This window comes from Seriola dumerili, unplaced genomic scaffold (assembly GCF_002260705.1).
Source record: "Seriola dumerili isolate Sdu_G_001 unplaced genomic scaffold, Sdu_1.0 BDQW01000230.1, whole genome shotgun sequence".
Lineage (NCBI taxonomy): Eukaryota > Metazoa > Chordata > Actinopteri > Carangiformes > Carangidae > Seriola > Seriola dumerili.
Genome location: NW_019174485.1, coordinates 2166005 through 2182414, shown reverse-complemented (window position 1 = coordinate 2182414; position 16410 = coordinate 2166005). Strand labels below are relative to the sequence as shown.

General features: G+C 39.4%; 1 protein-coding gene across 1 annotated transcript; it reads right to left on the bottom strand.

Moving 5' to 3' along the window:
* Window positions 1–240: 240 nt before the first annotated feature.
* LOC111229342 (lipopolysaccharide-induced tumor necrosis factor-alpha factor homolog) lies at window positions 241–3582 on the bottom strand. The gene is made up of 5 exons (XM_022755631.1): window positions 3522–3582; window positions 1665–1812; window positions 1467–1520; window positions 1163–1310; window positions 241–1008 (listed from the first exon to the last, which is right to left on the bottom strand). The coding sequence occupies exons 2-5, from the start codon at window positions 1777–1779 to the stop codon at window positions 903–905; spliced, it is 423 nt and encodes a 140-aa protein (XP_022611352.1). The 5' UTR covers window positions 1780–1812; window positions 3522–3582; the 3' UTR covers window positions 241–902.
* Between the last annotated feature and the right edge of the window lie 12828 nt (window positions 3583–16410).

The following is a 16410-nucleotide window of genomic DNA, read 5'->3' as shown; positions in this document are numbered from 1 at the left end:
TTCTGGTAATGTATGGATCAAAGAACCAATAAATTATCTCTTTGCTTCATGATTTGCTTATGTATGTATGCATGTATGTGTAAGTTGTGTATTTCTTTTCTTTATAAGGCAGTCATGAAGTAAAAAAATGAAAGTACATTTCAATAATGATTAATTTGTGATGTATTCATTTTAATAATTTCACTGTATAATCAGTGAGTTATTATTATTGCAATTAAAGGTTTTGTTACATATATTTGTTTGTTATACATATTTATATATATTTACAATTTCAGTGTATCTTACATATCTTATTTTGAGTGCATTGTCATGTTCATGTTGAAATATTTTTTTATTTAGTGACACTTATTTATTTTATATTAGTGTGTCAAAGAAATTAAATTTCAACTAAAAAAAACATTCAGTATGCCATCTAAATGAAATCAATAGATGCAAAAACGCAAATAATTTTGCTTTTCTCTGCAGACAAATATAACATTTCATAAAATAATCAGCTGGACTAAATTTGAACAAACTAAGACTCATGAAATTGTTGCCGTCCTACATTAATGCTTAAATTTAACACTAAATTATATTACAGTGAGATGATATCACTCAGAGCAAGTCAAGAAAAAATCTAGTAATGATAATTATATTTTCACCTTACATTTTTTACAATGTGATTGCACATTTCAAATCATGAGCTAAAAGAAAAGAAGATATTACAGGTCTCTCTATTACAGGCCTTACAGGACTTTCTAGCTACACATATGTACAATAGAGAGTAATGCAGGTAAAACAAGCATTTTACACAAGTACACGGTTCAAGATGAGATCCTACCCCTGTACAGATGTTTGTTTGATCATGACTAGCTTCTCTACCTTTTGTTGTTTCTTCAGAGTTTACGCTGGAGATTGCTGTTTCAGCTGCGTTTATGGATATGCAGGACGTTGTTACATATGGGACAGGAATGATGCACATCCTTGCAAGAATCCACACAGAAAGGAATCAAACAGCAAGGCCAGATCCTGGAATAAAGTTAAAATAATGCTTGATTACTATGTTAATGTGTGTGTGTGTGTGTGTGTGTGTGTGTGTGTGTGTGTGTGTGTGTGTGCGTGTGTGTGTGTGTGTGTGTGTGTGTGTTTGTGTGTTTGTGTGTGTTTTGGGGTCTCTACTCACCCGAAGATTCCTAGTAGGCCACAGATCAGCCAGGTGAGTACACCATTCTTATATTCAACTTTAGTGAGAATGTTGTTTTGGCAGCGAGGACATAACATCTGTCCAGGATTATCAGTTGGCATCGGCTGCACCACCACCACCTGGTGTACTGTGGGCAGGAAAAAAACTTCTACTACCGACAATTACTGTCCACACCTCCTCGCCAACCCACCACTGAACGCAAAGTTTGTTCAGTTTTTTTCTATATGACACGAATTTGAAAGTTATTTTAACTTATGAGAGACAGTTGGAGAGAGACACTCACCAGGCTGTAAGATCTGAGGCTGTTGTTGGGGGTACTGGTAAACAGATTGATGAACTGGATATGAGAAGAAGACATTTAGCTTGAGAAAGGTTAAAAGAAAAAAATCAAACTCAAATGGTCTGACCACATGGATTAAAATGACAGGAATAACTTGAAAAATAGAGTAAAATAGAACAAAATAAGCCCCTGATGTCTTACCAGTCTGCACGACTTGCTGACTTTGGACTCCCATATAGGCAGCCATGTTGGGGTCTACAGGGGGGCCTGGGTACGGCGGTGCTGGCATATTTGCCATATTGTGTGGCATTGCCATGGGAGGTACCTGATGCTTTTCCACGATATCTGTCTGATGGAGCAGAGAGAAAAGCTTGTAAGGCAGAGGAAAGAAGGTAAAAAAAATGATCTGGAGTAAAGCCTTGTAATCCAAAAATGTCTTTCAGAGGGTCCCCTGATCCCTGTCAGTGAAGGAAAGCAGTGGATCGAAGTTGGGTTCAGATTGAAACCTGGAAACTCCAGTGGCATATTCATTTTAACACCATGCGTCCTCCGAGTGTGAAAACCTGCTATTCAAGTTATAGAGTACTCGAAAGCAATGAATGGCCAGTTGCAACAACATTGACTCTAAGGCATGTGTATGCAAGCAAGCAGGTTTGGTGGCATTACATCTTTACTTTGTAAACAAAAGTGAAACTAGAAAACACTAGATCAGAGTCCCTGCCCTGTGTACATAAATAATCCTTCATCTCACTGTTCTACCAAAGGAACGTATTGTACTAGAAACTGTCCAAAGCAAGCGCACAGTGTTGCTTCACGTCTCCAACACACCTACAAATAAGCCACTGATAAGAATTTGCATTGAACCTGCCTCAGTGATGACGTGCTGTGTTGGCAGATTGGATTCAGTAACACTGAATACACAGTAACATTTTCATTTGTCAAAGAGGGAATACCACATGTGAAACACATTTTGTTAACAGCTCAGTTCCATCAAGCGTCCCAGTGAGCCATGACAAAGAGCCACCATTCATAATACCCAAAGACCCTGGAACAAGCTTAACTGAATATAGTCATTTTTAATTTAGTTAATTATGCCTTGGCTTTTCATGCCGAGACGAGTCAACATGTTTGCTGTGAAAAAAAAAGTTTCAGGGGAACACTAAATACTGATTTCAGTAAGGCCATCACCATCAAACAATTAGAATGTCTGAAAAGAAACTTCTTATGTCGACCTTGAATTGAGATTTATTCATTCATTCATTAATTTTTGTCGTACTGCTGTTTTCAAGGCCACCGATGAACGTCCATGCTGAATCAGAATGTAAAAACTCAGATAAACATGTCAGTCATCTTCACCGAGTGGTCAATGAGCTCAGCGGTAAATTTTCTGTTTTGCGTACAATTTGCGACATTTCTCTGTTTGTATGTGTTTGCTGCATTTGCAAAGCATTTCTTTACGTTTGTTATGCGTTTTACATTTGGCAAATGTGTTTGTTTTATTTGCAGCATTTGTTTTCTACATGTGATCTATGTCTCGACGTAGAGAGGAAGATTTCTTTATTTGCTTGTGTTTTCTTAAACTACATGCACTGCCCTGTCTTTGCCTCCGTACAAATCGGAGGATGTGAATCTGTTGACTTACTGAGTAAAGTAATTATTGATGTAAAAGGACAAAACTTGTTCAACCTGTTATAAAATCCACTCTGCACTGGCATTCAGCATTCCTGCACTCAGTATTCCTGTCATTGTTTTCTTAGCTGAAACCTACCTCTCATGATTTATTCCATTTGTAATTAAGTTTAGTTTGAGTTAGATAAAGCTAAAGCCACTTTCTAACTAGTACACACATGAAAACCGAGCAACACACACACAAATTCCAACATTAGGTGAGGTTTACTGTAGTTAACCCGCTGTTCATTTGATTTTGAAGTACTGAGGCATATACTGTAAGAAGCCCTCAGGTTCTACTGCATGTCAAATTTTTATCTCATCTTTTTCCAATCTTCTACCTGTATGTTTTATTTTCTCACACCTGAGGACAGAACTGACGCAGCTTACCTTGACGAGGAGGTCAGGAGAGAGAGTGGGAGCCCAGCACTGCTTCTTCCAGTGATCTTTGATGAAGACAACAAGACAAATGTCATGGTGATGTGTCAGAAAGGAGGTGGAGCAACACTGTGAAAAGGTTGCAATAGGTGTAGATCACCTGTATTTGAGTTTCAAAATGTCACTACAACATTACTTTTATATCTAGTGAAGCATTTTCAACACAGCTCAAAACTTTAAAATATCAAATTGTTTATGTCACATAATTAGATTATTAAATTATTTCAAACATAATATATTGATTGAGTCAAGCTTTTATTTACACAGGAGGAACTTGCTGAGCGAGATCTCTTTTGCAGGAGTGCCCTGTTTGCAGGGATATATACAACTGTGACGAATTACATGTTTGAAAAAAAAGGGTTCAAAGTAAAACAAAAATAGCTACAAGACACTGTAATAAAGGTTATTCCAACTGCAAAGTGCAAAGCAAATAAAAGGGATTCGTAAAAGAAAACTTGTGTGGGATGTACTGAGTTCCGTATCCAAATATAAATGGCGGACAATTATTAAGTGGTTATTAAATGCCAGAGGAACAGCTGCCGTTTTAATATTGCAGCACTGACGGGCATAGTCTGATGAGCAACTCATTAAGACACATTTGGAAATTTTTAGTTGATTCAAGCAAGGGTTCAGAAGATGATAAGGAGACAATGTGTGAGACCATCTCCCCTGTGGCCACTTTGTCGCTATGCAAAGATTTCAAATCAGCTGATAATATACACTGTTGCCCATAAAGTTGGAATAATTTTGTTTTCAGACATAATCCTCTGTATATTCCTATTTAAATGCATCAGTAATCACTTTTGACCAGGTGCAATGATTACATTATGTGTCCCAATTACCCAGGTGAAATGAAATAAATCACATTGTCACAATCATTTCATGGAAAGAGGTAAAAAATATTTTATTCCAACTTTATGAGCAACACTGTATATAATGTCAGTTTTTTTTTGGGGACAATTTTAAGTGGTGAATTAATACACATTTGGCCCTATGATAAGTATCTAAGCTCAGTGTAAGTGGGATTAACTTCATGGCCCACGTTCAGCATAATGAGGTACCATGTTACTCAGTGGAGCGGTGTTGATCGACTGATGTTTCACTGATGTTTCTAATAGATTTTGGACACAGAGGAGCTCAGTGGCACAGACAGTGGAATAAGATCTATCAGGTTTCCATGACACAGACAATATGTAAGAAGCCGGATCAGTTCATTGACTGCTTTGCTCTTTTTATGGTAGTTGTTGACTATTAGAAGTTTGAATATCAACAGAGCTATATTTTTACATGAGCCTCCCCTGCCTAAGCTGGTGTGACCTGCTCTCGGCTCAGCAGTGGTGGTACTGTGTGTGAAGCAAGGCTTCAGTGTGTGATATCAATGTTACATTTTCCTTACTTTGAAAATGATTGTCTTCATACTGATTGATATAATGATGAAATTCTTTGAGTTTTGTCTGTTACAATTACTTTTTTGCTTTGATTATTTAATTGTATTTTTGATTTCTATGTTAAGAACTAAATTTATTCTGTGAATACATTTTATCGTATTAAATGTGTGTTGGTGGTATGCACAAAATCAGACACACAAACCTGTCCAGCGTAAATTCACATAATTGAGACAAATTTGAACTGTAACAGAACAACAGCACCAGCAGAGCATGTCACATTAATCAAAAGCATGTCTGAATGATTTATAAGAAGCTGGACTTGATGAGGAGCATCCAGGCTCTTCTGAAGAGAACTACAGCTCAGGTCGTCACTCAGATCAAGTGAGTGTGAAATCCTGTATGCATGAAATTTAAACTGTATGTGTGTATGTGTGTGTGTGTGTTTGTGTGTGTGTGTGTGTGTGTGTATTATATTGTCAGAATCTATTTGCCTCTTCTAACACCAGAGGACGTGCTGCTGAGAGAAATCTCTGAAAGCTTGTCATATCATCAGGTAATGTTATGCTGCATAGTGGCCACTTGGTAGAAGCAGTCGACCAGGAATATTGAGAGAGAGAGAGTGAGCGAGAGAGAGCGACTAGTACCAGTGATGCAAAGTAACAAACTACATTTACTGAAATGGGTACAATTTTGAGAAGCTTTTACATTTTGAGTGTTTTCATTTCATGTTACTTTATACTTCTTCTTAAAAAAAATATTACATTCAAAACGTTTGCTGTTGATACCCTTTGCCCATTTCTTATGCCCGCTACCCAGAGACTAACCAGAGACTAACTCTTCTGCTGCTACTATTACTACTGTAGTTGGCCACAGGTTGTTATTTTGTTCTTTCTTTAGGAAAATGCTCCATATAAGCACAGTATTAACTAAAATTACATGTTAAAGTTAGACTTTGATCCTTCTACAAAAGTGGGTCACACAGATTAACGCAGAACCTACCTCAGTGTTAATTGCATGCAGCCAAATGACAAAGTGAACCAGGGGCCACGGGGGCTGCTGGGGGATCAAAGCTCTTTTTGCCCCATTGGCAATCCAGCCTTGCATCAGTATTACTCGAATGAGTTATGTCTCACAGAATAGCTAGCCACAGCCTAGCCTCAGTGAGCTTTCTGCAGTCACACTCTATCCAGAATGTGAAAAGACTTTCTATTTGCTTTGAGATAGCAAGGCTCAGCAAGATCACCATAGATCACCAGGGCATGATGGCAGAGGCATTGTCACCGTCACAAAGCTTCCTTCCACTGTACAAAGACATCCAGGTCAGATGATAGATAGAGGGTGAATGTGGCCTTCAGCCCCTTATGACACTTAACAGGATAGACGGTTTATAAAATGAATGGATGGATAGTTTGTGTTGAATGTATGACACATCTGGTGATTTATGGAGGTCAAGTTTCTTAAAAGCCTCCATGGGGGGGGGGGTTTCTCTCACTTTAGACTCTATGTACCTTATAGAAGTTCCAGCCAAGATAAAGGTGGGATGGAAAAATTGAAGAAACGGAAGAAAATGCAGGCGTAAGGGCAGCAAAGATTTATTAAATGTATTATATATTAATCACATTAAGAATTACAAACAAACTACTTTTCTCTTACAGCTTTGAGGATTTTCATTTTTGTTTTTTTGTTTAAGGAGTAACTGTGAACAAATGCCATTTGATGTGAAGATGATAGCTCAGGGCAAACAGTACCTGTGTTTAATATAAAAACAGAAGCACAATAAAACCATCATTTATTTTGTGCTCCGAGACATATTTTTCTATTTTGTGTGTGCTTCTCCTGGTTCTCTCCTCAATTATGAGAATTTAAAAAGAGGTTAACTTTCAGTGTCACTGGAGAGAAACTAACTTTTCATTAGTTTTCCTATTACTACTCAGAAATTGGTTTACAACCTGAAAAAGGTTATTACATTAATAAAAAATAAAATTTAAAAGTTGCAAAGTTTTGTTACTTTGTGATTTCATTTGGCTTTATTATTTTCATCACATCATCACAAAACATTTAAAGATGTGACACAGAAACTAAACAAAACAACAAATATTGAAACTTCTTTGTGAACTGCACAGTTTTATGTACATATCATATTCATCATAGACATCGCATTGCTGGTTTGGGTATATGCATTTATAGAGAATAAATCTTAAACAGATCATTTTCTCACACTGAAATCTGTGTCATCTGTCAACTGCTAGATGTCATTATAGTATTTTTACACATATGTCATGTACAGATGTAACACATTTTGAGAGCATTCACAGATGCAGTCAGAAGGGATTCTGCTGCAGCTGCAGGTAGAAATAAATGTGTCTTTTTTTAAACAGGCTGACAGGAAAGATGGAGTAATGCATAATTATAAAGACAAAGTAAAGAGAGGACCGAGGCGACAGTAAACCACATAAAAGTCAAGCTCTTTCACAGGTATTACAACATTCAACACATATTTCAAATACACGAGTTCCAGCACATCATGCTGAAACTCCACTGACTGATTCTGTACTTGATATGGCTGGCATACCAGGAAGCACCTGGCAAGTCACAGAGTAACATTAACATTCATTCGGTGACCAGTTTTCTCTCTTTTAGCTCTGTCGTGCTCTCCAGCACGTCCTGGGAGGGAATAGCTGTCTGGTGCTGAGCAGGTAGTGTATGTTGGGTTTCTAGAGGCAGGAAACAAGACGTGAGAGCGGTGAGATTGAACCAAAACAGCACAGTTGCAGCCATAAAACCGAAACAACAAGCTGAAAGATGCTAAAGCGCTGGTTAGAACTGCAGAGTTGGATGATAATTCTGTGTGTGTTCATCACTAGCTGCACAACACACAACACTGTTATTTGTTCTATTATGAAAATCATAGTTTAATGCAGCTTTAATGGTTTTCCTTTTATGTCTGAGAGCTTTAGCTGCAAATTCTTTCATCATTGCTTTTGTGGGATAAATCCTTTGTAGGGGCAGACATTGTGTTATATAAACTTGTCGTAGCTTGACATTTGTTTAAGGTTTTACCTAAAATGACAGAAGCTCAGGTTATATGTATTTTTAATGAAAGTCTTCAAGGTTGCAGCCTTTTCTCCTGTTATCGCTATAGAACAGGGAGTTGACAAATGTTTTCTATATTCAACCAGCCATGACCTTTATAATCATCCTTACCGGTGTGTGAACACTCAGTAGTAAGTAGTGCTGCAATGAAAGAAAACTTTTTGAAATATCAATTTTAATTAACCGCAGCTACACAGCTTGATGTGGTTGACTTTGAAATGCATAATGGCCATTTCTGTCTTACACCTCTAATTGAATGCCTTCCTACACCTGAGGGTTCCCGCCTCTGCAGGTACAGCAGCTGCAGCTTTAATGGCAACCACTTCTCTCTCAAACGTGTCAGGAGTGTCAGCCAGGCTAAGAAAGCCTTCTTCTTCAACTTGACATCTTCCTTTTCTGCTGGTTCCGACCTGGAAATAATGGGGTGACAAGAAGCACGGAGCTCCTTTTTTTCACACAGCCCTATCAAAAAACACATTTGAAAATACCATCCTGTGTAACCTTGGGTCCAGATTTATTTCTATCACACTTGTCTTAGCACATTTTAAACAGTCCTTAACGCAGTAATGTGCAGTATCCTTTTTTTCAGGTCAAACTCTTCATATCATATTGTCAGTTTATACTGACTTGTATAAAGCTGGCAAGAACCCAAAAACCAAAAAAATGCACCCATAAAAATGTGCAAATCCTTAGTGATAGACACTCAAAATATAATTATTGTTATTAAAAAACATATAATTCCACTTTTCATACGCAAAAATACTGCAGAAAAATCTAAGAAATAAAACTAAAACCACAACAGTGATTTTAATCCCACTCATTCTTGTGCTTTTTCATTGAAAGTCTCTGCCTGTAAATCCCTGGAAATAATGGCCCACACCAGCACTTTACATTTCTCTCTACATGAGGTAAAAATCAAGTTATGTTATGATAAGTAAAACATGCTCAGTGTATGGACACGATGAAAAAGGTCAAATGAAAATAAGAGAAAATTAATAAGAAAAATTTTCAAAAGCTTTCAACATCCCCTGAATAAAACTGCGTTACACATTACTGATACGTGCACAGTGCACAGTCCACTCTATGACAAAATGGATGAAAAAGAGGTAAAATGGCATGTCCCCCTGCCTTGGGCACTGATACTTCACACAGTCACTGTGTGACATGTCACTGTGTGAAGTGTCAGTCAAAAGGTCTACATTTAAGAGAATAAAACGTTTGTCATGAGCAGAGAGCAGTTCTGTCTTTGTACTCACTGATTGAGATATTTTATTTACAGCTGGTAGATCTAAGTCTCGATTTCCACTCAGTTCCACTTAAAATGTTTTTTTTCTGTGTCTTCCATCACGTTGAGATTGAAATTACCCCAAAATGTCAAGAGGAAAGATGCCTGACAAACATTTGTTCCCCCATTTTGCCCTCCTTTAGGTAAGGGTAGGAAATGCTCCCAGTATGAAGAGTATCCCTCAATAGCAGCTCTGCAGAGATATTGTCATCACAAGTCTTTTAACTGGGGCCAGATGAAGGGACATCATTACTGATTCATCATCACAAAAACGTGGAGGAGCACTCAGAGGAAAACTGAACAGCTCAAAGACACTTTCTTTCCAAGAAACTTTCTTAATTTTCTTCATTTTATCGACTCCACGCTGTCATTTTCTCAGGGTCCATGCGTTCACCCACTCATGCTAATCGAGGATTGTTATGGCAACACTGTGACCGACATTCAAATTCCTCCTTTCTTTTCACATTACTCTCGTCTTTGTTCGCTCACATCTTGTATATTACATCCATGGCACCTCAAAAAGGAAAAGACGGCAAGAGAAGACGACGTGCTAACGTGGAGCTGAATGCTCCCTCTGTTCTCTGGGCTCTCAGTCTAGCTGTGAAATCAGCAAGTGATTACAGCGAAGCGTGAATGCTACTATTTGGAGAGACAGGAAGAAGCAAACTGGAATAGCAGGATTGAGGACCACTGATATAAGGATCTATTTGTGTCAGAAACAAGGAAGACGACTATCTTAATCCAAGTCATTTGCAGCTCATGAAAGTGGGGATAAAGTGTGATCTGCTGCAGAAACTGTACACCAAGTGCTTTTCAATGTCACACTAATCTCTGGGTACAAGGAACAAAAACAGCTCTGGAAAAAGTAGTGACAGAAAGAAAAGCTTTTAAGCACTCAAGTCACAGTAACTTCACAATAAAATCAAAATGTACAAAACAGTCCTGAGGCCACACAATGATTGTGTACAAAAAGACACTGTTGTCTGTCCTGCAGCCATTACATCTTGTTTGGGGGGCTTTTGGCCTAAAGTGTGGTCTTCATTGAGTGAAATAAGCGATGTGCTCATTTGCATAACTGTCTCATCATAAAATCTCCTTGGGTGCCTTGTCTGTTGCATTGTCCTATAAATACATAAAAGGGCAGATCTTACACTGTTTGGGACACCCTCTTATTAAAACTGAAAGTCAGTGCCAAAACCTCAAAGTCAATATTTTCATTTAAATATCCATTTTCCGAGAGAGGTAACAGGTCTAACATTTATGCAAGTCACAATTGGAAGAAATATATTTTATTATTATTTTTTTTTTTATAAGTTTTTTCTTATCTTTTTTCTTTGTATTTCAATTAATTTATAATAATTTAATAATTTAATTAATTCATGTTATTTCATAATATCCAGCAGTTACTGAGCAACATTATCATTCAATTAGAGTTGTGTTTCTGGCCATTTAATAGCTGTAACAGCTATTCTCTCTCTTTAGCTGCTAAATGCTCAACTATGTTCACCAGCTAGTCACCACCAGTGTCTGTCTGCTGTTTGGAGCACAGCACGTATCGTGCAGTAGGTTTTTTTCCACTGAAACAGCTGCCTGCTGCAGCTGAAAACAACATGAGAGCGTGAGAGTGAAACAACAGCAAAATAAACAGACGGATAAACAATGAAGCTCGACATTAAGCGTATTGCTTCTTAAAGTGGTGATTTGTACAGGAGCCAGAAATTGTGACATCAGAGGGATAAGAATGAAATTTGGGTCAGCTGTTGTTTTGTTATCTCCCCTGTTTATATCAATATAAATACAACACAATATCACTGCAGATCACAGCCTCCAAATGATCATGAAGGTGAATTATGTAAAACCGAACATTAGGAAGGGAGGATTTATTGCAAGGCTGTTGTATTAAACTTACTTGGCTATTGGTGCACCTGATAATGACCAGAGAGTATATTTTAGCACATAATATATTATCATCAGCATAACAATAAACACCATTACTGTTATTACCAAAAAAAGTTAAGGACATGTAATGTGAAAAGAGAATCTGACCTAGGAGAAGGCTCTGAGGGACCCAAAAACCTTGCCTGTTGTCCTTTGAACGAGCTTGAAGAAAGAGAGGAACTAAACTACGCATGTCAGGATTGCTGGTATCGGTCCAACCAAACACTATCCATAGTCTGTAAATAAAGATGGACAGAGCCTCCGTGATGTCACCCATAGGTTTCTGAAATTTTAGAGTGAGCTATTCTGCCGTCGCCACCTACGTGGCCACTGCCAGATATAAGGGATTTGCCTCTCCATCATTACATGCACCAGATCCCCCAGATCACCTTCGATACCACAATGGCTATTGCGGTGGATACAATCGAAATCACCGTCCCCAACACTTTGCAGATGCTGGTAATCCGTCTCCATGTGTAATTGAAATTATATCATGAGAGGAGAAAACACAGCTTTATTTGCATAACATCACTCAGTGGAAAAACAGGCAATTCGCAATGTTTTGTTGACTTTTCAAAAGAAAAAAAAAAAAAGTCACTTCTATTTTGCACAAAACTGCGATGGAAAGGCTGGTAATGGCAGGTTCACCGAGATGGTGATGAGGGAGCTGCAATCAGGTGTGTGGGCAGGGGAGGGAAACTCAGGTGAAATGTGGAACATGTGAGCAAGTGGAATTGTAGACAGGAGAGAAATGCTGGTACATCTGGAGGACGGCTGGAGAATGGCAGATCTGTGGAGATGAAGGTGAGAACGTGGCTTAGGAGAAGTGAGCAGGTGTTTGGAGATGGGGGCTGAGGGAAAGTGAGAAGCAGACTACGACAATGTTACCTGATATTTAAGTAGTACTCAGTTTGCATTCCCGTGAGCCAGTGCTTTACAGTCCAGCACTCGGAAACCTGACTGTTTTTATATCCCAGCGCATCTAATCAGGGTCTGATTACAGCTGGGGTATTGAGTGAATGCAATTAGCAGAAAGGAAGAGAAAGCCTGCAGCCCTGTAGATCAGTGTACTGCTGCTGACTGGGAGCTTCAGTTAGTTAACAACAAATACCCGAGATAGAGATGACTAATTCAATACAGAGGCCATTACAGTGTGAAAGTGTGTGTGTGTGTGTGTGTGTGTGTGTGTGTGTGTGTGTGTGTGTGTGTGTGTGTGTGTGTGTGTGTGTGGGACGAAGAGAGAACTGCTTTAAAGAAATGAGCATATTCTAGTTTTTCTTTTCTTATTCCATTTCATGTTCTCTATGAAATACTGTTCAACACCTAATATTTACATTCACATAAATTTACCAGATTCATTTTTACTGTTCCATATTTATTATCATTGGATCATTATTGGAAATCAGCTGATCAATCCATCATCTGAACTGTGAATTGAAGGTGGGAGACATGACATTGTGGTTCAACTGTAGGAGGTCAGGAAAGAGGGAGAGAGAAGGAAGGCTTGGTGCTGAGTATAGTAGAGAGGGCTGAGAAGAGAACTGAAGAGATGAGAGAGGACCAGCAGAGAGTGTTAAGAGGAGGCAGGGGAGAGAGAGACAGAGAGGCTGGTGCTGTAGAGCTGCGATAAATGCAGACCCCCGACAGCGTGGCCTTTCATATTTCAACACCCCTGCTCCTCAGCTCGCTCCCTGGCGGACCTCGCTGTCTGGCCCAAAAGTCTCATAATCTCACCAGGGGGTCTTCTTCCTTTAAACAAACAAAGACACATACTAACATACACATAAACAGGATTTCCACACAGGCTTTTTCTCCTCCAGACATATTAGACTGTTCTAATAATATAAGAGTGCAAATTCCACAATGGCTGTGTTGGCAGTGACTTTTACTGTAATCACAACAATCACAAGAAATCTTGGCGCACAGGGTGTCACTCATTCTGGTCCTTTGATTGCAGAGCTCATATCATTACCTACTTCTTTGAATCTCTCCCTTTCCTCCGCCTCTTCTTAATCCTACACTGTCACTCAAGCTGACTCCACAGCTCTAAAGGTTTTACCCAGCAGGGCCTCCTCCTTTCAGTCTTTCAAACATGCGGCATACAAAGGGATGTTTTGTCCCTATTTAAACGTCTGGTTACATCAGAAATTGTCACTGCAACGTTTATTCATATGTCCTCACAGAAATAAGCGTTGCTAGAGGCTTGTTGATGTGGCGACCACTTGCACAGCTAGCAGAGGAACTACTCTACCTGGTGAGCCAATGGCTAACACATTAGCAAGCTGGCAACATGCTAGCACTATTCAGTCATAACAGTTCTCCATGCTGCTCTCTGTTTTCCCTGCACTGTGCCCCTTACCAGTCCTTGGAAAGGAGTGCCGGGGGGGGGGCAGCATCTGTGCCAGAGATGCCAGCAGGATCAATAAACTCTTTGGCAAGGCTGGGATCATTATTGCTCAGCACCTGGAGATGTTTCAGTGTTTCAGTCACTGAACAAACTGCTCTCCATTATGAACAATACATCCCCTCCGCTCATGACGCACTGCAGAGACAGTGGAGCTCGTTTTCTAACAGACTACTTCAGCTCCACTGTCACAAAAGAACATTTCAGAACATCTTTCTTACCATTCACTATTCACACACAGCTCACGCCTGTGAAGGTGAACACACCTTCCGACCATAGACAATAAATAAAGATGGACATAGCGTGGGTTACGTCACCATGTGTTTCTGAAGAGTGGTTTTGAAGCTCGGAGTGGGACGCCTAGCAGACAGCTAGCTGAACGTGACAGCACCTACTTGTCACTCAAAGGGGCCACGGCCCTTGATTATGCAAACTGAATAAAATATCAACGGGTGACTTATATTAAAATTCACCCCCCGTACAGTTGTCATGATGAGGGAAATCAGTTATAGAGATTATTTTTTCCTATCAGCTGTAAACATGTTTTTCAGTCTAGGCGGTTGCTGCCTGGGTGTTCACAAAAAAATGAGTGAGGGCTGTCTGTCAGGACTGCAGTTTTTCCATCATATGTGATATCATTTTGACAAAATCTCATATCATGGTCGCCTCAACATTTTACTGATTAATCCAGTTGATGCTTTATTGATGTTTTTTTTCATCTGACCATGACAGCCAATCAGTATCTCTGAAACCACTGATTGGACATCAATGAATCTTGAGAAAATCACACAGCTCATCATTGTAGCCGAGCAGTTTTAAAATTACACTGATTGGCTCAATAGCGGCTCTACCGTCACAGGTCAGAAAGAAGATGACTAGTTTATTGATTGGCAGGAAGGTGGACACCATCATCTGTAGAGGAAGACTACAAAGGGATGTGTTCTGTCAGTCAGCAAACATGAAGAAAGGAGAAATGAGGCCACAGGAGATGACTGGAGCAAATTCCCTGCCCTCTGTCTCCTCTCTGACAACTGCATACTCCCTTTGTGCAACTCGCTGCACACAGTATATCTTCATGATTATTCTTTTAGTGTCAGGAGAAGTGAACTGCATGAATAACACGGCCAAGTGAAGAGGTGGAGAGCGCAGGAAATGGAGAAAGGAAAAGCAAATAGTATAAGACAAGCTGATAAATGTGGGTTGGAAAATTGGCAAAGCTTTGAACTGAGAGAATAAAGGAGAGGAGAAAGGTAGAGATGGAAAGAGATGCAGTAGGTGTGTGAATCGGGAGATGACAGAGCAGAACCTTCCAAATAATACGACTCAATTGAAAACATAAAAGGAGGAGTAAATGGAGAGTTAAAATCAGGAGCAGAACAAACACAAATGACTGTGGCTGCCAAAGCATCCATAATACTGGCCAGATTCAGACGCACATGCAAGCTGCACCTGGCTGCCTGTGTTTCTCATTTCTCGTGTGGGTGAGTGTGTGTGTGTGTGTGTGTGGGTGTGTGTGTGTGTGTGTGTGTGTGTGCGTGTGTGCGTGCGTGCGTGTGTTTGCACAATGTTTACCTGCTGATAATGCACCGATCAATGGTTTATCAGCCCGTGAAGAGCCAAGCACAAATGGTCACTGCATCACTTCCTTGTCTCAGTCTGTTGTTTATACTCAGGAATAATATGTCTTATATAGATTCCTCTCACTGCTTTCTCTGTTGAAATTCATATATGCAGCCTTTTTATCTCTTACAGATGTCTCTCTCTCTCTTTCTCTTTCTCTCTCTCACACACATTTCATTCTCTCTCTGTCTGTCACCACATGTCTACAGGCAGCCTCAAGGAGCACAGTAACAGGTATAAAAGTATCAGTGTTACTATATGAGGAGGAGTCGTCCAGTGTGTGACCTGCCTCTCCTGCTTTGTGTGCATGCCTGTGCCTGCATGCATGTGTGGGTGTCTAAGCTTGTTTTTTAGAAAAAGCAGAGCCAAAGGTCAAGCGAGCCCAGCCCACAAAACAACTCATGGCGAGAGTCTACAAATTGGCCCTGCTTTGTATGAGATATTGATGAGACAAGAGAAGCAACCCGGACTGACATCGGTGAGATAATGTTTATCAGCAACAACACTGATTAGATTCTGTTTAGGTGACTGTTAGTCCAATTTTATCCTGTGGATGGGGTGTGTCATTATGGAAATACATTGTGATATCTCTTTTTGCCATGCTATTAAGTTGTTTTGTTTTCTCCAATTGCTAACTCACATATCTATATTTACTTACCTTCATACTATACTTCAGCTCACTTTTCACACAGTTCTCGTTCTTGCAGGTCAGTCAGCACAACAGTTAACCTCACCTCAACACTTCATCCATATTTAAAGATCAACTCTAACAACATGTACCATCACAATATGTGCCAGTGCCAGTGTTTATTTATTCATTCATTTGGCATAAACCAAGATTCCAATACAACTAAAATGTCATTTCTTTATTGCATGGATTGTGCTACCTTACACTGTATGTCAGAGTACTAAATCAGAAATGCTGCAATGTGATTCTGCAATTCAATGAGACACAAAGCCATATATACTATATACACTATACATACATGTACAGGAACAGCCATAGATATAGACATAAACCAGCGTTTGTCTCAGCTCCGTTTCCTTCATTTGGCCACGTGTTCTCATCCATATCACACCTTTTTCCCTCTCTTTAATACACCTGGCAGTCTG

Bases quoted from the DNA above. Each gene is read 5' to 3' on its own strand.
- LOC111229342 (XM_022755631.1), bottom strand. From the start codon at position 1,779: ATGGCAATGCCACACAATATGGCAAATATGCCAGCACCGCCGTACCCA. The intron at 1,311-1,466 runs GTGAGTGTCTCT...TCCTGCCCACAG, and splicing joins GCCTCAGATCTTACAGCCTG to TACACCAGGTGGTGGTGGTG. The intron at 1,009-1,162 runs GTGAGTAGAGAC...ACTTTATTCCAG, and splicing joins GGCCTACTAGGAATCTTCGG to GATCTGGCCTTGCTGTTTGA.